Source organism: Onychostoma macrolepis, chromosome 18 (genome assembly GCF_012432095.1).
Source record: "Onychostoma macrolepis isolate SWU-2019 chromosome 18, ASM1243209v1, whole genome shotgun sequence".
NCBI lineage: Eukaryota > Metazoa > Chordata > Actinopteri > Cypriniformes > Cyprinidae > Onychostoma > Onychostoma macrolepis.
In genome coordinates this window covers 26184885-26210724 of record NC_081172.1, presented here as the reverse complement: position 1 = coordinate 26210724, position 25840 = coordinate 26184885, and the positions used below count along the sequence as shown (strand labels likewise).

Genomic DNA, 25840 nt, shown 5'->3' with positions numbered 1-25840 from the left:
TTTTATGGCCTTGCCACAAACGCATTGGGCTAATTCATTAGATTTTATTCTGTTGATTTAACTGTTAGAGGTGCTTCAGATACAAAAACGGATATGACAGTACAGGTTAACCTAGCATGGTTACATAGGATGAGATATACTGAAGTGAGACCTGAAATAAGCATTATTTCAACGCAATAGTATATACAGTAGTACCATAGTAAAACTTGCTCTTGAGCGATGAAAACATGTTTGCAGCACATGTGTTGTCATCCACACATACTGGGCATAATAAAAACAGCCTTGTTATGAAATCCAGGAAACAATTTCTTTGACTATATAAATGTTTATTTAGCCGTGACTGAGAGAGCAACAGCAGAAGGATAATGAGCTGTTGTTTCCTGTTATGAATGGACCCAAGCAGAGTTGTCAACAACTACTACTATCTCGCTCTGCTTTTAGTAGCCAACCCTGATAAACACATTTGATTTCAGAATAGCGGATTAGAATAACCTCAACAACAGACCAAACCGAGAGCAATAACAATACACAAATGTTACAATTCTTCAGATAATATCTGTTCTTTAGAAATAGTTTTCTTTGTCACGCATGTTTTTCACTTTCCACTGGTCCTGTCATATGGAAATAAACACAGTCATAAAAAGAACCACAAACATGTGTTGTGTTACCGTAATCATCCAGTAGGCTACAAACAGTCTGACCAGTTCGATAAACAAGATTTTAGACAACATTTAACCTGTCACTTCATAATTATTCCAAAAATCAAGAGTAGGCTATATTACATTGTATGATGCTCATAATCAGAGTACAGTTACTTGTTTATGGATTATAGCCTACATATTATTCACACAGTGGCAGTAAATTATTTATAATGTACTGATTCTTCCTAATTCTTTTTTTTTTTTTTTTTTTTTAAATGAATAAAGCACCTCTCAAGCAATTGCCATGTATGAAACAAATAATTACTAAGTTACTAAAACACAGGTGATGGCTGTGAAACACTATGTCTTCATCATATCCAGAGTGAAATGTTTATTTCAAAGAAAAAGTCTGGACAAACATTTTTCAAACCTGAAAGACTTTGGGCATGGCGTTGTTTTCATGTTAGTAAATGTTTGTTCATGAAATGCAGGGATTCCCAAACTTAGTAGAGGTGCGTGTTTGTGAATGAATCAGTGTTTTTGGAACAAATCAGCTGAATGAATGATTCAACGAATCACTGGTTGCAGCGTCCGAAATTGCATGGATGCAGATAGATTCATCATGGTGCCATTACCTATTATTACCTAGCTGCATGCTTTGCTGGAGATAATTATTAATATATCCCTACTAATTTGTGAATAATATGAATTCATACATACTATCTTTTCACATACGGGGTTTCCCTACTATATTAGGACTCAAGGGGTCACTTTTATTTTGCTTCTCAACTAACGAATCAGTGGAGTGAAAGATTAAATGACTAACTCGTAAGGTCAGTCTCTTGTTGCCACCTAACGATGTAACTTGCAGAAAAAAGGAATTGATATATATTCTATTCTATCCTTACTCATATATTCTGTTTAACACATATCTGTTGTGGTGTATTTAATTACCCCTTACAAAAATAATGGGGTGATAACCATATATCACACACACAATTAATTGGTACTCCAGTGCACTTCAAAAATAGCAGCAAAAAAGGTAGTATCATAGAGCTTTTTGATTATTTTAAACACTATTTAGAAAAATACCCACAAAACATGCTCACATTGGAGTAAACAAATTCTCTTTTAACCTCAAGCCTTTGAAAAATAAACTCTGCAGAGGAACTGTGGCAGATAACCAGTAGAGGGAGCTTATATAGAGTAAATGTATATGTTGCAATATTGAAACAGCAATCGACGAAACAATCCGGACATTTACGATTTTCTTATAAAATCACAACCTCGCTATCACATAACCGACGAACAGCAACACAAAAAACGGACCTTTTCAAATTTCGGACGTTGCCCGTGACGTCGCGCCGAGCGTGAGCTGAGGTCATTTCCTGTTTGTGCTCCCGTTGAGTTGCTAGACGGAGGCCTATCCGCGATACCACCACCACCGTAACATCGCGCACAGACCTACAGGACGGCCACGGCGAGCTTTTCAAAAGCCTTAAACGCGTCAAATAAGCGTTGTGGGATGAGTTTGGGCGACCGGGTTCGAGTTTCGGGCCACTGAGGGGCGGTTTGTGAGGATATTCGGCCGGTTGGGTGTTGTTATTTTTGGGGCAGCTGAGTGGTCATTGGCAGAGCTCAATACACAACAGCTCGCGAGAGGAATAAACATACATTTCACGTCTCTAAACACCCTTGTTTCACTCCACTTACATGGGCTTTTGGAGATTTTTACATTTCGGTTAACCAACACATCGCAGGAGAATAAAAGTGGAGGTAAGGGACTAAAACGTGCATCGATGATTGATGGCTAGCGTGATGTTTAGCCTAGCGCGAGTCTCTATATGTAAATTGCACTTAAATGTTTTGTTGCGCTTTGGGATACATTCCCAGACAAATCTGTTTGTTAATATGCGTTTCTCAGGTTTACCGTACAGATAAACCGCATCTCCCGTCGTAGCACATGTTTGTCACTCCGTTTTTCTTTACAAATCAGTTTATTAAATACAAGTAACTTACGCTTATAGATTAATTTAAACCCATTTGGCGCTTCTGCTGATCTCTCCCGCGGGGTCCTTGCTTGCTGATCTATTGTAAGTGCATCATTGTATCTTGACGGAGATCTCAGTCTATTAAGTTAAAAAAAGACCAGCTGAGGTAGTGGGAATGAGAGTATATTATCGATCAGGCCCTTTACACGCTGTACAGATGCATGATGCATGTGGATCTATAGGGTGAACTCACTGTACATGTTGTATGATCGATCAAACTGATGCCACTTTGCCTTTGGTTTTATTAATAGAGTTGCCATGCTGTTCCACGTGGAGTTCAATGCAATTCTGTAGGCATGTTTAAAATATGGAAACTTTATTTAGGTTAAAAGTAGTCAGATGTTTGACATATATGAAATAATGCATCTGTCGGGTTTGTGCATAAGGCCTGAAGGTTATCGAGGTTGAGAGGGGTCAGATTCAGGACATCGCTGTCTGGAATTATTCCACTCGGTACAGAAAGTGTGTAATCATTAGTTTGTTGAAATGGTCACAGCTCTTGTTTGTCTTTCTACTGTGGACTTCAAAGTGCGTGCGTGTGTGTCTGAGAGAGAGAGAGAGTTGTTGAAAAAGAGGAACAGGCAGACCACTGACCAACTGATACACGCACACTAGATGCATGTATATATGCCAGCAATAGAGACGGACGGTCAGTGTGTTTTTAATGCCAGTGCATGTGTTAAGCAGTTGTGTAATGGACTAGCAGGGGCGTCACAAGGTGGGGATTTTATTTTGCAGGGATAATCCAGTGTTGTGCCCATGGTGATAGGGACAACATGCCAGATCTGTGCCAGAGGCACTGCTATGCCAGGAAACTCCTCTGGCACAGACTGATCGTATACTCACAACAACAACAAAAACCCCAGCTTTTTTTTGTGCTGTTTGCAAAAGCAAGAATCTCTTACTATTGTATAGGTTTAGTGAATTAAACAGACACTAAACTTGAAACCATGACATGCATTTTGTCCAGCACTGTTTGTACTACAAATTTGAAAGATGCTATTTCAAATCGTGTTTCTTGTTAAGGAAAGGTTTGTTAATATTTATTAAGAGATCAAAGATAGAAAATGAGCAGAAACTACCACAGATTAAAGAAAGGACCAGAGCCATATCAAGGTGCCAGAAGTTGAAACTGTGCTTTTTGGAATTGTGCCACTCTGCAAAAAAATTAAATCTTAAAACATTTTCTGGTCACAAATAAAAGTTTAAATATTCTTTGATAAGCTGAAATTTTCTTATGAGTCCAAGAAGTTTTTTTTAGAATGTAACCTGTTTATACTATATACTAAGTTTATTTTTCTTACCACTCTGCCAGTTTATTTTTTATTCTCTTAAGCTTAAATGTAACATAATTTGGTAAGATTTATCCTTAAAACAATTTACAGATGTTCAATGCAGTAAGAAGAATAAATTCATTTGGGAACTGACAATAATTCTTTTCATCTTTAACATTTTACACAATGTCACTATTCATGTGGATTTATCTAATACCTTGTTTTAAGCATTTAGAAGGGTTTTAAGCATTTTTAGAGGGGTTGCACCAATCTTAACACTCTGACAGATATAAGCCAGTTATTATTTCAATGTCATGGTCAACAGATAAAAGGACAATATTTTGATAGTTTTGACCCTCATGTTCTTACAAACCTGTATGACTTATGCGTAACACAAGATATTTTGAAAAAGTTTCAGCTGCTTTTTGGCCATGCAATGAAAGTATAAAGGGTTGCAAAACAACACTGGAGCCCACTTACTTCAATTATTAACAAACAAACAAAAACAAAATGTGGGCAGGTTGTGAAGTGATGACTGAATTTTTATTTTTAAACTATTCCTTTAAGTAATAAGTTATATTAACATGATTTGTTTTATATATATGTATATTAATATTATATGATCATGAATTGCAATGCTTAAGAAATTCCCAGAAATGCTTTGGCAGCCACCCACAACATCAGCTGATACATGTACAAACTATGCTCACATTTTCTTCAGGTGGATGAACATTCTGTCCCCGAGTTATCAAGCGTTGTTTTTTTTTACTGCAAAAGCTTGTGCTTTCTAATGTTGCTTCTGAAAACAGCAGGTGTCTTGTCTTGTTCGCCATACAAAGTGGCACATTCACCTGTGGCTCAGACTGGCTTTACTGCAGTCTAATTGGCATCTCCATGGTGATAGAACAGTGCTCTCTCATTTCCTTTCAAAAATGGTTTAAAAACACTTTTCGGTAAAAGAGGCTCATCCTTGTCCCATGTTCATTAAGTGTGTGTTATTCTCTTCACACGTGTTGTGATTTTAAAATCCCCAGCATTTACATTATATGCATATTATCAGAGTAAAAGCCTTGCAAATAAGGACTGGGAATGCAGGTTTCATGGTTATTTTGGTGGTTTAACTCTTTGCACACACTTTATTTATCTAAGCACAATGTATGAATTAAACATGTTTTTAAATTCAAATTAAAGTTCCACAGGAACATAAAGAAGAAAAGTTGTATTTGTTCCTTTTGTAACTGAAGTCTAATTGCATGCAAATTAATTAAGGTAAATGGTTTTAGAAAAAATACACCATAAACATCATATTCATCATCATCATAAAGGTAATACATGTAATTATATTAAACACATAATGAATATAATTTTATATAAAAAATTCTCATATGTTGATTTCAATATGGATACAATAAATTATGAATCAAAGAATGAGGCGTCTTTAAAAGAGAATGTGATGTATATGTCTTGGATTGGTTGTGCTTTCCGACTCTCATGACAGACATGAGATTAATATTTGAATTGTTCACATAAGCCATTTTATAATAAAAGGTGATCAGTGGTCCACTCATAGGCTGCACATTGATAACATCATCTTAAAGATGTCAAAGACAAAAAAACTGAACATGGATTATATCCATCAGCATCCACCCGGATCGAGACCCTGATCCTTCATCAGCACTTTTATCCCACATATAAAGATACTTGTTTGTGAATAATGACTCCGCACTTTGGATTCATTCATGCAGTGTATAATACTGCTGAAATTTTCCACAGCACATCTTGCTTTCACCTCTTTGTTGTGATCTGTTCATTCATTGCTTTCCTCCTGCCCCCGGTTAGACTAGCTCGATATTGGATTGTGCATGGGACTCTGTTTTATTCAGTAAGATGATAACAAATGAATTTCAGCTGTCCCTCATCTGTTAAATGTGAAATTGAGGCTTATCTGTTGCAGAGTGCTGAATGCTGCATTTATGTGAAGTTTACATTACAAACATTTCTAAACAGGTGGCATTCCTGCAGCTTTAGTCAGGTGACCATTTGTGCAAAATCTTTCAGTTGATGAGTTCAGATGTTAGATGCAGTAATGATAATAATGAATTCACATACACAATGTTTTTATTAAAGGACTCATTTACCCGAATATGAATATTTTGTCATTTACTCACCCTCTGTTCCTTAGTCTGTGGAACACTAAAAAATACTATTAAAAAATGAGGTTCTAATGTTGGCGTTATTCTTGTTTTGTACATAAACACTGTTTGCTAAAAATGAGCAACAGATATGTAAAACAACTTAGTCTGTGGTGCTTCCTGTGTTATACTTTATTGTGGTTAACCTTGGTTTATTTGCATGATCCCAGGTGAGTCTGGCTCTGTGGTGCTGAACGTCTGTCTGACCCGAGACTCGACGCTTCCCCTCCCCCAACCTCCCTGCCACCCTGCCCTACGCCCTACGCCCCACACACCCCTAACCCAGCATGAACGAGGTCAGCATCGTCAGAGAGGGCTGGCTCCACAAGAGAGGTGAGAATCGCTTACTCGCTCACTCTTTGTAACAGTCCATATCATATTTTTGGATTGTAAACACCGAGTTGTTGTCTTCCTTGTTTCTGCCTTTTTGTTTTTTCCCTGCTTTCTTCCTCCTGCCATCTACTTCCTTGTATCTTTTCCTCCTCCTGTCTGCAGGTGAATACATTAAGACTTGGAGGCCCCGATATTTCATCCTAAAGAGTGATGGCTCTTTCATTGGCTACAAGGAGAAGCCAGAGACGTCAGACCACAATCAGCCCCCTCTCAATAACTTCTCTGTCGCAGGTCTGCCTCTCTCCACACACACACCAGATTGTGTTTAGTATTCTAACTTTATGGGTTCCCTTTAGGTAGTTTAGTTTTTGAGCTATGGGTTATTTCATTTCTTACCAATTATCATTTATAGAAACTTAAGTCAAGCGATGCATGATAAAGTTAATTGCACCAAATAGAAAATTGGACAATATCAACAGGGTTTTGTTTGTTTGTTTATTTTTATACATTGATTTATATCTGCCAACATTGAATTTTTCATTGTTTTTGCATTGTTTTTGAGATTTTAAGGATCACTATTCCCTTCTAAACACCTGAAGTTGTAGTGGTAAATTATGGCAAAAAACTTTTGTTTTTCTGACCATTGGAATATTTGTAGTGTTTAAGAAAGCCTTTAAATACATAAAAGCATGAAAACACTGAAACTATAACATGCAAAATGAACAAAAACGAAAGAATTTGACTTGAGTTTTTCATTCTAAGTTGAATGTTTGTTTAAATCTCCTAAACCTGGATATCAGCGTATTCGGTCAAGAAGAATCGCCCAATTAAGAAAGCAAGAAGCCATCCAATCAACATTAAATAGCAGTTGACTTTTAATATATGAGGTTTAGAAACTTTTGACATATTCAACACATTTAAATTCAAAATACAACTTTTGAACTTTTCTTTTATATCCTTCACAGAGTGTCAGCTGATGAAGACTGAACGACCTCGGCCGAACACGTTTGTCATCCGCTGCTTGCAGTGGACCACTGTTATTGAGCGGACCTTCCACGTGGATAGCACTGCTGAAAGGTGAGGAGATGAGATGGAGGGTTCTGATGGAATCAGTGTCCTCGTTGTGAATGAATGAGTGGAAGAGAGAGTTTAAAGGGATAGTTCACCCAAAAATGGAAATTTGATGTTACGCAACGGTTTGAGTTAAAAATTTTCGTTTGTGTTCTACTGAAGATACAAAGTCACCTACATCTTGGATGCCCTGGGGGTAAGCAGATAAACATCAAACTATCCCTTTAAGAAGCAGATGCTGAATGGTATTTACTGGAAAAGCAGATTTAGTTCTATTAGCCAGATTTTTGCCAACCAAAACAGCTTATTACTCATTGCCTGTTGCTTAAATTGAATCGTAAAGGAGTTGAAAAACATTTCAGTGGAAACAGGAATTGCGTTTAGGTCATTATGTGACTAAAAAGCCCAATTCTTCAAAAGGATGGCAATCATGTACATGTGATCAGCGTAAGATCATAGAAAATAACAAGAGGAACCGAACTTGCTTTATAGTTTAATGTTTTCTTGGATTTAATGAATGACTAATATGATTTCTTCTTGATGTCAATGCAGAGAGGAGTGGATACGTGCAATCCAGGCTGTGGCCAATGGGCTCAAGTCCCGGGAAGAGGAGGAGCCAATGGACATCAACTTTGGCTCCCCTGGAGACAACAGCCTGGAGGGAATGGAAGCTGCCATTGCAAAGTCCCGCACCAAAGTGGTAAGTACTTTAACTCCAAGTGTAGTCACGTTCTGGATGTTTGGGTAACATGCTTCACTTCTCTATACGAAACTACCTCAGTTGTCTATTGTCCCATGGAACCAGTTTCCTACACAGCTTTTAATTTCATGTCTCTTGTATCACCTTGCACTCTCTGTCTTCAAATCTTCTATGAAAAATTTACCCCAAAATAAACATTTTACTCACCCTCTGGCCATCCAAGATGTAGATGAGTTTGTTTCTACATCTGATCAGATTTGGGTAAGTTTAGGATTAAATCACTTGCCAACCAGTGGATCCTCGGCAGTGAAAAGATGCGGTTAGAATGAGTCCAAACTGAATAAACGCATCACATTAATACACAGCTAATTGAAATGACTCTAGTCCATCAGTTAACTTCGTGAAGCGAAAAGCTGCATGTTTATAAGAAGGAAATTTATTGTTAAGGTGTATTAACTTTAAACTGTTGTTTCTGGTCAAAATATGAGTCCATAATCCATAATAACACTTCTTTCAAGTCCATCCCCTGTTGTTATCTCACATCAGAATCCACCAACATATTTGTTTAGAGCTCTAGGAATTTTCACTGGAGAAAGAAATATTATGGATAGAGTATTTTAATCATAAGCAACGGTTTGAAGTTAAAAACCTCTTAATGATGGATATGTTCATTACAAACACACAGGTTTTTGCTTCACAAGATATTACCGTAATTAATGGACTGGAGTCATGTGGATTATTGTGGTGCTTTTATCAGCTGTTTGGACTCTGATTCTGATGGCACACATTTACTGGTGAGGAGGAGACGTAATGATAAATTTCTCCAAATCTGTTCTGATAAAGAAACAAATCCGTCTGCATCTGGGATGCCCTGAGGATGAGAGAATTTTCAGCAGAATTTCATTTTTGGGTGAACTGTTCCTTTAAGTAGGCATGTAATAAACAAGATCATACAGAATCAGCAAGTCAAAATAATCCCCTTCAGCATTATATGAGACTCCTCCACTCTGTTTTGGTGTCCCAATCACCCTGTTGTGGTTTATTTTGAGATACTGACAGGCTGACTGTGCATTTATCCATTACTTGGCATAATTCTAGGTGATATTGCACAAAACAGTTAAATTGTGAGTTCGCAGGTATGTGACAATCAGTTTGTTGTTAATGTTTGTGTGACTAAAATGTGTTTTGTCTCTTTCTATTAATAGAAAAATATAAAATGTAAAGTTTTAGGTTTATTTATAAAAGCCTTGTTTTAAATATTGAGATTTAATGACTGATCAGATCTGTTTTTAATATGAAAAACTTTGACTCATTATTATTATTTTTTCTTTAGACAATGAGTGACTTTGACTACTTAAAGCTGCTGGGTAAAGGCACTTTTGGAAAGGTGATTCTAGTGAGGGAAAAAGCTACTGGCATGTACTACGCCATGAAGATTCTACGCAAAGAGGTCATCATTGCTAAGGTGGGCAGCACACGAATCAGAACTTTAAAATGCTCCTGAATGATTTGTTTGAGAGTCATGACAAAGTTGTGTGTCTTTTTTTGTCTATTTCAGGACGAGGTTGCACACACAATCACAGAAAGCAGAGTGTTGCAGAACACACGGCACCCCTTCCTTACGGTACGTTCATTTCATTGTTTTTTTTTTTTATTATTATTGCACAATTATCTTGGTTCTAGATTTGTTAATTCACATTGTTTTCAATCTCTCTTTCAGACACTAAAATACGCCTTCCAGACACGAGATCGATTGTGTTTTGTCATGGAGTACGCAAATGGAGGCGAGGTTTGTCACATCCTGTCGCTCCTTACAAAAACAAACTAGAAAAGCCTACACCATTCTGTCTCTTTTAAAATTCTGTTTTGTCTCCTTTTTACGTGTTTCCAGCTGTTCTTCCACTTGTCTCGAGAGCGTGTGTTTACGGAGGATAGAGCTCGCTTCTATGGGGCTGAAATTGTTTCAGCATTGGAATATCTGCACTCTAAAGATGTCGTCTACAGGGACCTAAAGGTTTTCTGTGTTCTCAATGTTTAATGTTCTATATGTAATTGTTGTAAAAATATATATATTTTTTTATTGTGAGAATTGTTTTTTGGAAATTGTGTCATAGACCACAAAGACATGAAGTCTGTGTTCCTTTTTTTACCACAAATGGCAAAACGCTATTTCCTAATTCTCTTTCAATTGCGTTTCTCTCTGCAGCTGGAGAATCTAATGCTGGATAAAGATGGTCACATTAAAATCACAGACTTTGGCCTGTGTAAAGAGGGCATTACTAATGAGGCCACCATGAAGACATTCTGTGGGACCCCAGAGTACCTTGCTCCTGAGGTACTGCGAACTCACTCCATGAACTTGTTTTTTTTCAGTCGATTTTTGGATCATAGTTTGCTAGATTAAAATGTAGAAAAACGCTGTGAATCAGGTCCAGCTCTGATTTGCTCATTTTCTGACCTATTATAATGGAATCTCACAGTGTTTTAAAGCAGGAAACAGTCTTGTTGTTTTGAACCACATTGAAAGGAGAGCAGAAGCTAAAAAGCATCTTTGCAATATTACACAATACATGTCAGGAAGTACTAGATGAAGGTTTAAGGGAAGACAATGCAGGCAAAACCCTGTTTTTTCATGCACCTGTCAAATTTGAGATTTTGGGCTTTTTGGGTTTTCAGAAAGTGTTTCTTCAGACTAGTGGAAAGAAAACATCCAAAAGACACTGTTAAGTGTAGCACTTTATCTATTTGTGTCAATAGATTTCAGTTACAATACATATTTTTAAAGGCCGTTTTCTCAAAATGAGTTGATAAATGACAATGATAAATGAGCCATAAATCTCCATTTCAGTAGCACTTACTTGTCTTAAAGGCATAAGGTTGGTTTAATATTTGGCAGTATTGCGCTCTTAGCTAACAGAAAAGATGCATTTTGTTCCAATGAAGAAAAAAAGTCATTGCGATTAATCCCACCTAACATTAAAGTTTTTAAATATACTTTTATATTGCAATAATTTTACATTCATGTTCAAATGTATTTACAAACAACATAAAGACGGTATATTTTTTATTTTTTTGTTTAATGGCATCTTTTTATGACTGAAGGCCAGTATCACTGATACCAATACTACTGATGTCTCTATAAAAAAATAAAATTAATTTATTTTATTTTTTTTGCCCGTAATATTTAACCATTGACTATAACCATTCAATATTACAGTATAATTGAGAGATAGCAATTTCGATATTTTTTTAAGACTAAAAAATAAACTTCTAATTTAAGTGAACTTAAAACAATCTTCACATAAACCCATTATAATAAATGTCATATTTACCTGTGGCCTTCAGCAGAAATATACAGAAATTGAAGTTATTAAACACTAAATTCTAAATTAAATACAGATGAATCCTTGAAGCTATAAAAGTTATACATTTTTTTCTTTTTTTTTTCTCTTTGATTAACAGACATTACAGCAGCCGGGTTATTAGGTTGTTTTGGCTATTATTTCTTTAAGAGCTGCCGCTGCTGAACATGCATTGTATTTTCTCTCAAATCTCTCCATCGTTTCTGACCCACTTCAGTTCAAGTCTCTACTAATGAACTGACGAATTGAATCGTGTGTGTCAGATGAGGGAGATAGTGCTGGGATGCTGTTTTGAAAATCATTTCGGAGACATGTTCTTAAATGTGACTCGTATATATATATAATATATTACATGCATGCAGATTTAATTGCCTTTTTGATCACTTCATGACTTAACAGACCACGACATTGCATGCATGTGTAGTTTCATTTGCGCTTTGATATGAAATGATACAGGTACAGCGTGCCCTGGCGCCGTTGTGCGTGCAATTGAAGAGCACCAGTTACGAGCACAGTACCGTTTCCGGGCTCGTTTGAGTCCAACAGTGAAGTTGTGAAGTGCGTGTCTGAAACATCTCCCATTTGATGTGGTCATAAAGATGTTCAACAACTGAATAAATGCACTTCTTGTCAAGAAAAAAAAGACAGAAGCAACAGTTGTGAGTGGGGTGGCCAACCCTAGCTCTGCCCCTGTGTTAATTATGCTAAATATTTTTAACGTGTAAAACTGAAAAACTAATAATAACAACATTTCTAACAATAATTACAAATAAGGTTTTACCATTGGGATACGTGGGGGTAGGGGTGGGCGATTATACCGGTAGACACAATTAACCGGTAGAAATTTGTCAATTTGTGGAGATTTTCGACTATCATCTCTATCGCGGTTACATGCTCACGTGACATTGCTGTGCTACATGGTCACAAAAAAGTGTAGTTTGCACACGTTTTAATGCATTGTGGTTTAAAAACAAGTAATTTTAAGCTGTTGAAACGTAATCGGCAGCAAAAGAGAACTCATTTCGCTATATGTGCGCGCCGTCTGAGAGATAGTTTCTGACGCCTGTTTCACACATGCTCCGATTTAATACGTCGTTTATATTAACTGAGTTTAAAGGTGAATATGTCTATGAAAGATTGTGTAATTGTACTGTGATAAAGTGCTTTTTCAGCACTGTAGTGTTCCTCTTTTAAGTATATATGCTAACAACATTTGGATTTGAAATTTTAAAAAAAAGATAAATGTTGTGTCTTTGGTAAACCGCCGCAGATCAGGAAAGCACAATGAGTCCGTGCTGCTTCTGCACCGCATACGTAACGCACACGGACCGCATACGCACTGCAAACGGAGGATGTGTGAAAGAGGCGTGAGCCCTGTCAGAGAGGCGTGCGTATGTAAAGACTACTCATAGAGAGCAGGAGTTATTTTTGCCATTTTATAGGCCTTTAACACTAAAATACACACACTTGTATGCGTTAACATGCCTGTCTTTGTTAGTATAATCATAATTTAGGTCTTAAGTGAAAGCAAACAGCTGAGAAAGAAAACACATGTAATAGTATATTGTATCCGGGTAGCTCTTAAAGTGACAGCAGTCTAAAATTTCTGCTGTCTGTCATTCATGTTAACCAAACTACAAATAAGAGAAAATAATCATATATATATATATATATATATATATATATATATATATATATATATATATATATATAAATAACTGTATCGTGATGTATATCGTTACTTTGAAATAAAAGGTGAACCTGGTAATTATTTTTTTCTTCTCTCATTTAATGTTGTCACTCCGGATTATGCTACATTATCAAAAGCAGTTTCTTGAGGTTTTTAAGCACTATCTGCATGAACCTTGATATACCTTCCCAATATTAAAGGATGTCTTATTTAAGCTTCTTGTTTTTTTGGTTTTTTATTGCCATCTCTAAAACAGACTACTTCATTTTTCATCATCTCCTCGTTCTTTTCTGTAGGTATTAGAAGACAACGATTATGGCCGTGCAGTGGATTGGTGGGGTCTGGGCGTGGTCATGTATGAAATGATGTGTGGTCGGCTGCCGTTCTATAACCAGGACCATGAACGTCTGTTTGAGCTCATTTTAATGGAGGAGATTCGCTTCCCCAGAAACCTCTCGCCTGAGGCAAAGGCCTTGCTGGCTGGCCTTCTCAAGAAAGACCCCAAACAGAGGTAAGAAGAGCATCTGTTTCCACTTTTGTTATGAAAGAGGATCTTGCGTATGTTTTAATAACGTGTTTTTAAGGCTTGGAGGAGGTCCTGAGGATGCCAAAGAAGTGATGACACACAAGTTCTTCAGTTCCATGAACTGGCAAGATGTCCTTCAAAAGAAGGTAAGAGTTTAAAGATTTTTGACACTTTGACAGATTCTCTCGAATCTCGTTTACTTTCATGTTCCAATATCGTGTGATTGATTGCAGCGTGATCGGAAGACATATCTTCAAACCCAACATTGTTTTTTACTTCATTAGACATTTAACAGTAAACAGTCATTTATGCCGATCTCTGCATGTGGTTAATGAGGGATGTGTGAAGACCAAATGTTCTCTAGAGCTCTTTCTCAGACTCATTTCTCACCCTCCTGTTGTTTTCTGCAGCTTATCCCACCCTTCAAGCCGCAAGTGACCTCAGAGACAGACACGCGCTACTTTGACGACGAGTTCACTGCACAGACCATTACTGTCACGCCACCTGACCAATGTGAGTACCTCAGTTCTTCCTCCTTGTCTGTCTGCTTGTGACATGTCACGATTCTTTGTGTGTCTGAGAAAACGATTAACAAGTGGAAAATGACAGCAAATATTTTAGCCCTCAAAAATGTTTCAAATAAGTGGAGCTCATCCATCCGCACTCATCTGCAGTTGAGTATACTTTGAAAGCTGTGCGGACGTGGCTCGGAACGAGACGGAACAGAACGTTGAAAGTCAAGTATACACGGGCCTGAAGTTGCACTGAATCAAAAATGCATTGTTGAGAAAAAAAAAGTTGCATTGGTGTATAACTCGCTTGATAATTGATATTATTACTTTCAGAAGTAATGTAAACTATCTGTAAATGATGTACAAACATAAGCAATATGAAGATTATTTTGGCGTTCATTATAAACAACATGTAGGCTATTATAAAGGCCAAACCTACTTAAAGGGATAGTTCACCCAAAAATGAATATTCTGTCACTAATTACCCGTAAGACCTTAGTTCATCTTCGGAACACAAATTAAGATAATTTTGATGAATTTTGATCTGAGAGCTTTCTAGACACTAGACAGCAATGCAACTGACATGTCCAAGGCCCAGAAAGGACACTTAAAATACTCCATGTGACAGAATTTTCATTTTAGGGTGAACTCTTCATTTAAGAGGAATAAATGATTGAGATGATTTGGTTTTCCATTGCTTGCAGATGACAGTCTTGATGCGGAGGACCCAGATACACGCACACACTTCTCGCAGTTCTCTTACTCAGCCAGTGTGCGGGAGTGACCACTCCCCTCCCCACTCTCTCACCCTTACCAGCAAACCGGACGCCCCTCACATACACAAACGCAAACTCATACAAGGACACGTGCACCAGCAACCCAAGCCTTCTGAGGAGTGGGTTCTAGGCGGGAGTACGGCATCTGTGAATGATCCTGAACAGGTGGTACCCTCTGGTCAGTCCTGGTTTCCGATTGGCCTTGCATCCAGCCAGTCGTAGCCTGACACTACACACTGCAACACAATCCATCAATGAATCACTGAATAAATCTCAACCAATCAGGTACCATCGAAAACACAGCTCAGCACCAGCAGGTTTCAGGACACGTGCTCACACTCAAAACACTGGACTACGGGACTAAAGCCTCTTGTAAACACAAATATCGAACACACTCTAAATCATCTTGTGGGGACATGAGAAATCAATTTGGACTTATTTCCCACTGATTGTTACAGTTTTAAAGCCATATTTCTGCAATTGTACAAGTGCTCTTTCTGGAACTAGCTGTTACCAATAGTGTTTTTACAGCGGGAGGACCGATGATGGGGTAACACGGAAAGGAATAGTGCTGTTTCTCTGCCTGGGTAGCGAACCGAATGCTGTGCGTGTGCGTGCGTCGACGGATGCGTGTTCTCAGTCTACATCTTCAACTGTGTGTCTTTTTGTGTTTCCATTTTGTACATGGGCATAACGTTAAGGAGTTGAACGGGGGTGGGATTGTTAGGGGTTTGGAGACTCTCACACACTATAGATGTGAAAATGTTTGTGCTTTAAAGGGAAGAGAGAGAAAGGAAGACAGCTCTAGCGTGTTAACAGAGAGGCTGTGGTTTCCTCCACATCCAGGAACCTTGAAACCGGCTTTCTGGAGAGGCTTTTTTTCCAGTTTTCATCTGCAGCCCCAGAGGCTTGGTGTTCCAAGGTTAGTGTATCATAGAAACTGTCCATCATGTTGTTTTCAGTCTCTCGAACGTTTTGCAGGCATTGATGTTAAAATTTAGAGACAAACAACCATAACGAAAAAAAGGATTTGAATGTCCTGTTATTTAACTGCAAGAGCTACTGCATCAGCATGACCGACTGGTTAAAGTAGCAAACAGTGGAAACGAGTACCTGCGTGCTACGCCATTGTTGTCGTAGCCTTGACACTCTTTTCCATTTCTCCTTTTTTTTTATTAGTGTAGTCAGAAAAAAAATGGATAGGATGTTTGAGAGAAAATGTTCAAGTTCATCTCCAGATGTTTAACGTAGGTGTGCTTCCCCAGACAGAAGCTGTCGGAACACACCGCTTAGATGTGTGAGGTGTTTTCTTCTTTTGCCTTTTTAAAGATGCTTCATGTGCAAGGAACATCAAACGATTTTGTTTTATTCCTTATTTTATTTGGATCATTATTTTTTCCTCATTCGCCCACTCCCTGAAATTAAATTGTCTTGATAAAATATATATATAAATATATATTACAATAGTAAAGGTTTTTTGTTTGTTTCTTTTGTCCATTTTTCCATTTGTGTGAATGTGTGGTTCACTTGTGCATGTGTGGGTGTGTAATAAGGTAGTCACAGTATATATTTGCAAGGGGAAATGAAAAGCTTCCTTTGTTGAGATTAAACATGATATATTACCATCCCTCCGCCATAAACTTGCTCATACACAAAGGTCCTCACTGGTATCAACAGCAGGGCCGAACTGAAGTGCTTCTATGGGTCTTAGGTGCATCGACTGAGAGACCGCCAGATGGCGCCATTTGCCCGTGTCATTAAATAATACATTGCTCCGGACATGACTAACACATGCACACTCTTAATTCACACCATTAATGATGCTCAATTATAGTTTTTAAAATAAACTTTTGGGTGGAGACGTGAGGGGTGAAGATCTAAAATGGCCTGCTGTAGTGCTTTCACCCATTTTTCTTGTGTGTATATATACCTACCTGTAGGACAAATCAGCTTTGAAGTGAAATTATTTTGCAAATTTAACCATCGACTGTTCTGTTCTGAATGTGATGAACAATCACGAATGTCATCATTGATGCTCGGTTTGCTTTTTTAGTGCAGGGGATGCAAACGTTGGGGGAAACTTGAAATATTTCAGCAAACTGATTTTTTTTTTTAATTATTATTATTATTATTTTTTGGCTACAGAGTGCTGTGGGATATGCTTTGCTATTAGGACATACATGCAAGTAAATTCTTTTACCAAAAAACTGTATGATGTCTGCCTCCTTTACTAACCCAACAGTATGTCAAATTAACCAAGTGGACAGTAGATTTTGAGACACAAAGTGTTCTTCGGCTAGGGCTCAAGGGCTAAAGAATTTTCACAATTTTTGTTTTATTGAAGACGTTTATAATTTAAACATTTATATATGTATATATACACACAGTCATGGCCAAAAATTTCTACACCCTTGGTAAATATGATCAAAGGCGGCTGTGAAAATTTATCTGCATTGTTAATCCTTTTGATCTTTTATTTTTTTTAAATCACAAAAATCTGGACTGGAATGGAAGCTTGGTTTTGTGCTCAGTGACCCATTTTTGTGTTGTTTTTGAGGTTTGTGTTTGGATTATTGTACGGTTGGAAGATCCAAACATATTATAATATTTCTAACAGAGTCAGTCACTTATTGATTTTTTTATCTGTTGGTATTTGATAGAATCCATGATGCCATGTGTCTAAACAAGATGTCCAGGACCTCCAGCAGAAATATAGGCCCACAACATCACAAATACAGCAGTATATTTCATTGTACACATGGGGTACTATTTATCCCTGTGTTCACCAAACCCATCTCGAGTGTTTGCTGCTAAAAAGCTCATTTTTTAGTTTCATCTGACCATAGAAGCCAGTCCCTTTTGAAGTTCCAGTCGTGTCTGATAACTGAATATGCTGGAGTTTGTTTTTAGATGAGCGAGGAGAATTTTTCTTGAAACCCTCCCAAACAACATGTGGTGATGTAGGTGCTGTTTGACTATATATATATATATATAATTTTTTTTTAAGGTTTTCTGAACCCCGAGACTCAACTATTTTCTGCAATTCTCCAGCTGTGGTCCTTGGAGAGTCTTTAGCCACTCAAACTCTCCTTCTCACCGTGCATTAGGACAATATAGACACACGTCCTCTTCCAGGCAGTTTCGTAACATTTTATGTTGATTGGAAATTCTTAATTATTACCCTGATGGTGGAAATGGGAATTTTCTCTGCTCTAGCTCTTTTCTTAAAGCCACTTCACTAATTTGTGTAGCTCAATTATCTTTTCTATATCAGAAATATATTCTTTGGTTTTTCTCATTGTGATGGATGATTAAGGGAATTTGGGCTTTGTTTTCCCTCCTATTTATATTTCTGTGAAACAGGAAGCCATGGCTGGATAATTTCATGTTCATAATCACCCTGGAGTGCTCAAAAATGTGAATATGAATGGGAATATACTTCAGAGATATTTTACAAATAAGAATTTCTAGGGGTGCCAATAAATGTGTCCAAGGTGTATTTGAGAAAAACATTCATTTTATAATGATATTTCCCCCCATTATAAATTCTTATTGTCCAATGAAAGGTTAGATTTTTGTGATTTTTTTTTAAATAAAAGATCAAAAGTATTAACAATGCAGATGAATTTTCACAGCCGCCTTTGATCATATTTACCAAGGGTGCCAATATTTTTGGCCATGACTGTATATAATATGGAGTCCGTTTCAGCAGTTGCCTGGATAATAATGTACAACAGTCATTTTACCAAAGAATGAGGGTTGAGCTTTGTCATCTTTACAGCTGAAGTATCAGAATATATATATATATATATATATATATTTTAACTTCTATGATCTCAGACAGTGGAGAACCCTGCGAGTCAAAGATTAAGAACCACTGCTGCTATGGATTCACAACCAAAGATTAATTTTTTTCTTTGGCCATGGCAGTCACAGTGCTGATTGCCTACACACAAAAAAAACTAAACTACATTAAACCCTACACTACTAACTCTTAAACCTACAGTATCTTAAACCATAAGCTTAAAGTGATAGTTCACCAAAAATGAAACTTCTTTAATCATTTCTGTCACAAAACCTGGTCATATTGTGTCATTTCATGCCTGTTTGACTGACTGACTTAAGTGGAACATAACAGAAGATATCATAAGGGTCATTCTACAGAACCGTCCACTTTTGGCATGGCAAGATGTCTTAAAATTTATTTATTTTTTTAACATTTAAACTTAGACCACATTATTAGATTGCCTTTGACTTCATGAATACACATAAATGACAGCTTAATTATTATTATTTTTTTTTAGCTTTTTTGTGCAATTATTTCAAGACCACATGCATCATTTTTTGTCACTGGTGTTACCTTCTTTAACAATATTAAAAGTTTTTATGAAATATTATTTCTTTTTTTTTTCAGTACATGTAGTCAGAGTTACAGAAAAATGATGAAAATGCAAGAAATAAGTAGATTGTGTTTTATTTATTTAACGTGATGGACAAAAACAGTACAGTGACACATGAATCACCAGTGACATAAGACCTGATATACTGATCTTCACTGGTGTTATCCATAAGGAAGCTAACACCAGTGACAATTTTAATGAAAAATACATTTTACAAAATGTCTGCTGCAAGGTATCAAGCCACATGTCGTCAATCATGGTATGCTCACTAAATTAATTAGTTTAAATCATTTGTATTCTAGGTTTTTTTTTTTTTTTTTACAATTCCCTAACAATAAATAGGTCATACCAGTGACCAGTCAACTAAAAGCTTCATATGAAATCATGAGATAAATTAGAAAATTTGTCATAACAGAAAAGAAACAGTGGACTAAACATGGGCCTTTTTTCATAGATGTTTAGAAAATAGGAAGGAGGAAGTCGAGTGATGTCATCAGTGTGATTTTTTTTATTCCAAAATAAAAGACTTTTGTTAAGCGGTAACACCAGTGACACAACTCCAGGGGACCACTATTTTCATTATATATTGTATCATATTTATTTAGCATTTTGTTTTGTTTTTATGCCATTTACATCATATATTTGATAGTTATGAATATACTTTTGTATTGGTAGAAAATCCTGTATTTGACCTCAAAATAAAGCACTTTCCCGCTGTACATGGCTGTGGGGACGAGCAGTTTTGTAGTACTTGGAATTCTGTATAATTAATTTAAAAACAATAATGCCACATTGATGGCTCAGGAAGGTGTAATTGTTCAAATAACATATTCTTTCATTTTAAAATATATAAAAAATTGTAACCCTAATGTGTATTTCAATTCTAATATTTCTGTAAAGTCTAGGGACAGAGAAGTGGACGTTTCTGTAGAATGACCCATAAATTATATATTGTCACCAAAACTTTTGGGTTACCAACATGATTCAAAATATCCTCCTATGAGTTCTGTAGAAGAAAGTAAGTCATACAGGTTTGGGATGACATGAGGGTGAGAAGATGACAGAATTTTAATTTTGAGAAAACTCTCCCTTTGATATTACGGTGCGTTTCCACTACAGCGTCTAATCTGTGCCCAGTGCCGCTGGCAACGCTACGACGCCACTGCTTTGGAGCGTGTCAAATTCACGGCAGGGCACGCTTCTGAAAACAATGTTTAACGTTACACCCTATTTAAGGTTCGTCTTCTGCTTTTCACAGCGATTGGTTGTCGGCGTTTGGTGCTCGATATTTGCATAAAGTCGAGGAATGCTCAACCTTGTTGACGCTCTCGGCTGCTCAAAGCTTTCTCCGCGCTGCTTTCAATCCCATAATGCACCGCCTTCGACTTCCATAGGAATGAATTGAAAACCTTCGCTCCGTGCCAGTGGAAACGCACCGTTAGTGTCCTATAGAATTGGTCAACACATCTTGGTAGATAGCATTTCCACTAGGTCCACCAGGTCTGACAAGAAATGCACAGAATATTGTACCTTTCGACATTTTATTGAAGACACTGAGTGTTCAGAGAACTGGTTGCATAAAGTGAACCCTCTGTCTAAAGCCCAAGACACACTGCACGCTTTTCGGCTGTTCCAGAGGAAAGATTGGCATCGTGAAAAAATCGGGGCCAATCAGAAATCGCCGCGATTGCTTCACGATGCCAATCTTTCCTCTGGGACAGTGTTTCGGGCTTTACAAGTTCTCCAAAAGCTAAACGGTCTCAATTAAGGATGAGATTGAAAGTGTGGGTTGCACAGCAGGGACGTGCTGAGTTCCTCAGGGGCAGGGGCTCAAATGTAAAAAAAGGCAGTAGCCCCTCACTGCAGAACAAAGATCAAAGGAGCGGGGTTGGATCCACATCAAGGGAACCATCTTTTTATTTATCAATGAACCCAAAAAAGTATCACAGGTTCCAATAAAAACAAATTAAAAAATAAGCAACACAACGGTTTCCAACATTAATAATAAATCAGCATATTAGAATGATTTCTGAAGGACCATGCATTGAAGAATGGAGTAATGATGCTGAAAATTCAGCTTTGAATCACAGAAATAAATGATATTTTATTAAAATAGTATAAATGTATATTAAAATAGAAAAACATTTTTAAATTGTAATAATATTTCACAATATTAGGCTACAGTTTTTTTCCCCTGTATTTTTGATCAAATAAATGCAGGCTTGATAATGCTGCATAATTATCAAAAATGGTAATATAATGAAGTCCTTTCATGTCACCATTTCGCCAGCCTACACTTCACATAATAGGCCTGTAGGTGGCACTTGGGCTTAAATAACTAGTTTCATCAAATAGTAAACGGTGTAAATCATACATAAATATAAGTGAATTGAATAGCCTACTGATTACCATTATTATCGCTGCACGGTTTTAAGCAGTGCTTTTGTAGTCATTTAGCATCTGTTTTCTCAGCGATGTAATTTGATTTATAAAATGAGACAAACCTTAGATCCAGATCGCTCCACAAATAAGTTCGTCTGTCCATGTCATTTTCAACCGATTTATGAATAAGAACGGAAAATAACCGCTCCACTTCACATATTGTCCAATGAAATTTGAACTTCTTGTGCCAGATGATGATTGGTTGGTGTATTATACATGACAAACGGGCATTGATGAATTATGTAATATTCTAAAATATATAATTTGTGGATTTTTAATTAATTAGACACACTTGCTTTGATTATTGATGAAAAATGTTTAAAATATTATTTGGTTTATTTTTTCCTTCCGTCGACCCATAGGCACTCACTGAAAGAACCATATATGGCTCGAGAGCCTCGGTTTCCGAACAGCTTGCGGAATATCAGTCAATCGAGCAAAACGCACGAAACCCATAGCAACGCCTCATTATTGACAGATATGTAAAAATAAACAGGAATTTTCAGACTTTTGAGCGATTAGTTACTGTTTTGTACAAATTGTCATGTTAATTAGAATTCAAATGCATTTTGTTTTATTGACCACAATATCATTGCTATTTGTCCGAGAGGCGCACTTTTGAATAATTTTGAAAAAGGGCAGGGGCTCGAACAAAGCCATACAAAGCCTGGTTACAAACAAATCTGTTCCTCTCAAGAAAATTGGTTAGTGCAAACCATGACTCAATCCCAGAAGCTTTCATAGGAAACAAATGACAAAGACGTAAAAATAATAATAATAATGAAAAAAAAAAAAAAAATTCACAAGGGTACAAAAACATTGCTGATGACCTGGGTGTTAATGAATCCATGGTTAAATACCCTTAATATGTGGAAGATGTGGTCTTTAAGATATGGAAAATTCTGGAATGTTGCTGGCAGACATCTTGTGAAGATCACTCTAATAATACAGTGGACAATCCTGAAAGAGCTGAAAAAGAACCCAAGAATAGCAGCAAAGGGCCTCCTGAAAACTTTGAAATCTGTTTCATGTGTCCACTATCAGAAAAACACTGAACAAGAATGGTGTTTTTGAAAAGTCAACATGTAGGAAACCACTGCTGCCAAAAAATATTGAGCCATGTCTTCTGTTGGCCCAAAACCACTTATTACATGTTCCACAACACTTCTGGAAAAATAATCTGTGCAGTTGTGACAGAAGTGAAGGCGAAAATGAACAGTTTTTTAATTTTTGATGACAAAAAAACCCGGTGTTATGGACCAACTTGGGATCGTGTTAACTGGGGACGTGCGCGTGCACGCTAATAGTTTTACCTGAGTTTCCAGCAGATGTTGGGCCTCCACAGATTTGTCAAAGGGAATATTCAACGGAACAGATTTTAAAGCTTTGAATGTTTGTATCATTATTGGACTCTGTTGTTCCCCTGTCGATGTTCCAATGTATCTGACGCGGTTTAAGGGAAGTTTTAATGCGCTTTCATGTCGCGTCTCAGACCACGCCCAGATTAATTTGTTTAGGCTACCTTCGTTTCAACAGATTTTTTTTTCCCAATGGCAGTTGTAAATGCATTAAATAAGGTGTTTACTTAAATGAATTTGAGCATCAATATTACTGTGGTCAAAGGAATGTCAAGCATTTCATTTTCTTTCTTTTTTTATATTGCTAAAGAATGAGTGATAAACAAGCTATAGTTTTGCATTATGCATATAATTTTGAATTGGTGACAGATAAATTGCAGTGAATAATCCTGAATAGGGAATGTTCAACAAACGTATATTCATAGTTAGGTGTTGAAGCAAAATCATACACACACACACACACAAAAACACTTTTAACAATACATAGCTTCAAAGCAGCTTTATATAAAATGCTTTTTTTTTTCTATGTCAGAAATGACTGTCAATGTAATGTCCATATTGCAGAAATGTACAGTTTTATAATAGAGGTCTGTCAAGTCAAGTGGATCTGGGTAGTTAACATCATTCAGTTAAGCACAAACATGTTTAGGCAATGATTTACATATTGTGATCATAATGATTACAATATAAGGATAATTGTGCAGTTTTGCATGTTGATTCTTAGGACCATAATTTTTTTGCAGGGGTTGTTATCTCTTCACAGGTGTTAGGGTCATCTAAAATCTTCACAAAGGCTGAATCCAAATGTTAGTGAGGTTGTTACCTTAAATGAAGATAACTGGCATAATTCAAAGTTATATATATAAAGAGGCCCACACTCATTATTTGTGCAACTGACAGACTTTTGTGTCATATTTTTAGTTCAAGAAGTCTGCAATAAAGTAAATATTGAAGGTTTTCCTATTCTAATTAATGTTTGGGAGAGAGGTATCATATTCGTGTAAGATGCCAAATGAGGTTAGTGATGTATACTGTCTTTTGCAATATTAGCCATATATGTAATAATAATTCATCATCACAGCATCATATGTTCTGCCTGTGTCAGTCATGAAAAAGTTGTGGGTGCTGAGTGATTGTCACATGGAAACTAGAAAAAGAAGCTATGAGGCAGTAAGAAAGATCCTACAGCATGGTTCACTTTTAATAAACACCTGTCAAACACTTTAAAAATATAAACATGCCATACATGTAACATATATCGCTCATTCAAATGATGGAAAAATGCCTTCCTGTGTTCATCACACATACTTAAAGAGTTTGGCTTTGATGCACTGCACATAACATGTTTTCTATGGTTGGAAACACTAGTAGTCTGGCAAGAGACCAGTAGGCCTATATGTAAAATGAAAACCAGGAGTCATGAACTTAGAATTTACTTTAAACAAAGTGTTCTCTACATGTTCAATGAAAGACAACAGATTCACAACATTTATATTCAAGCACCTAACTGAGCATAATGCACAGTACAATACAGACACACTATTAAGCATATGAAGTTAATTTAATTGATTATATGATAATAAGAAACTGAGTACAGAATTCTAAGCAGAGTTCTAAGCCAATGCAAAATGTTGATTTCAGATCAGTCATAAATCCAGGATGAAACTTTATGTCCAGGTAAGAGGATAGAGAGGCACCAGAGCTGACTGTACAAGCAAGAAATCTCAGATAATAAAATCAGCTGAGTAAAATCACACAAACTCAAGCCAAGCCAAAGTAGCCCATCTCTCTCTCTCTCTATAATCACTCAGAAAATAAATAATTTGATTAAGAACAATAGCAAACTCAATGAACAGGCTTGTCAATAAAAAATTAAAGGACTTTGCAATTCATGTTTGCTTTAGGTAGCCTAGCTACTGCTAATTTTAACTTAATCTATATCTGTTATTTAGAACACATGACAGCACACTACAGACACAATGTGATACAGTAGGCTAATATTGAAAAGAAAATACTTAAATTTTTTACTTCATGTTTGATCATCCATTGAAACAAATGTCCCTTGTTAACGTGGGCGTGGTTGTGAGCGTGAGATCGGAGCATGGTCAACTTCCCTAAAACTGCGTGACATACGCAGGTACGGATACCGCGGAATCAAAACGCTTTATTATGCATGATGCCAATGTATACAACTGTTGAAAAACGATTTTTAATCTATGACCCGTGGAATATCGCAGTGACGAATCTGTCGCCGTCTAACATCTGCTGGAAATCCAGGTAAACATACTTGCGTGCACGCGCACATCCCCAGTTAACACGATCCCCAGTTGATCCATAACACCGGCACACCACCTCCAAAAATTCCCAACTCAGAACATGGGTGCTTTGCAGTCATTGAAGAAGCAATGAATCCTAAAGCAAATCTAGACATTTTACAGGAGAATGTCAGAACCGCAGATCATGTCTTCAAGCTTTAGATTGGGTTGGGGGATTCAACAACACAATGACCCGA

The 25840-nt window shown here is 36.9% G+C and overlaps 1 protein-coding gene across 1 annotated transcript; it reads left to right on the top strand.

Annotated features, from left to right (window-relative positions):
• The first annotated feature begins 1907 nt into the window (after positions 1 to 1907).
• On the top strand, positions 1908 to 16599 carry akt2 (v-akt murine thymoma viral oncogene homolog 2). The gene is made up of 14 exons (XM_058751297.1): positions 1908 to 2417; positions 6329 to 6491; positions 6654 to 6782; positions 7457 to 7568; positions 8115 to 8262; positions 9596 to 9727; positions 9821 to 9886; positions 9983 to 10051; positions 10154 to 10276; positions 10469 to 10597; positions 13611 to 13825; positions 13899 to 13986; positions 14251 to 14353; positions 15057 to 16599. The coding sequence occupies exons 2-14, from the start codon at positions 6446 to 6448 to the stop codon at positions 15134 to 15136; spliced, it is 1440 nt and encodes a 479-aa protein (XP_058607280.1). The 5' UTR covers positions 1908 to 2417; positions 6329 to 6445; the 3' UTR covers positions 15137 to 16599.
• The last annotated feature ends 9241 nt before the right edge of the window (positions 16600 to 25840 follow it).

Coding starts and splice junctions, on each gene's coding strand:
- akt2 (XM_058751297.1), top strand. CDS start 6,446: ATGAACGAGGTCAGCATCGTCAGAGAGGGCTGGCTCCACAAGAGAG. Junction 10,277..10,468: donor TCGTCTACAGGGACCTAAAG/GTTTTCTGTGTT, acceptor TTCTCTCTGCAG/CTGGAGAATCTAATGCTGGA. Junction 14,354..15,056: donor TGTCACGCCACCTGACCAAT/GTGAGTACCTCA, acceptor CATTGCTTGCAG/ATGACAGTCTTGATGCGGAG.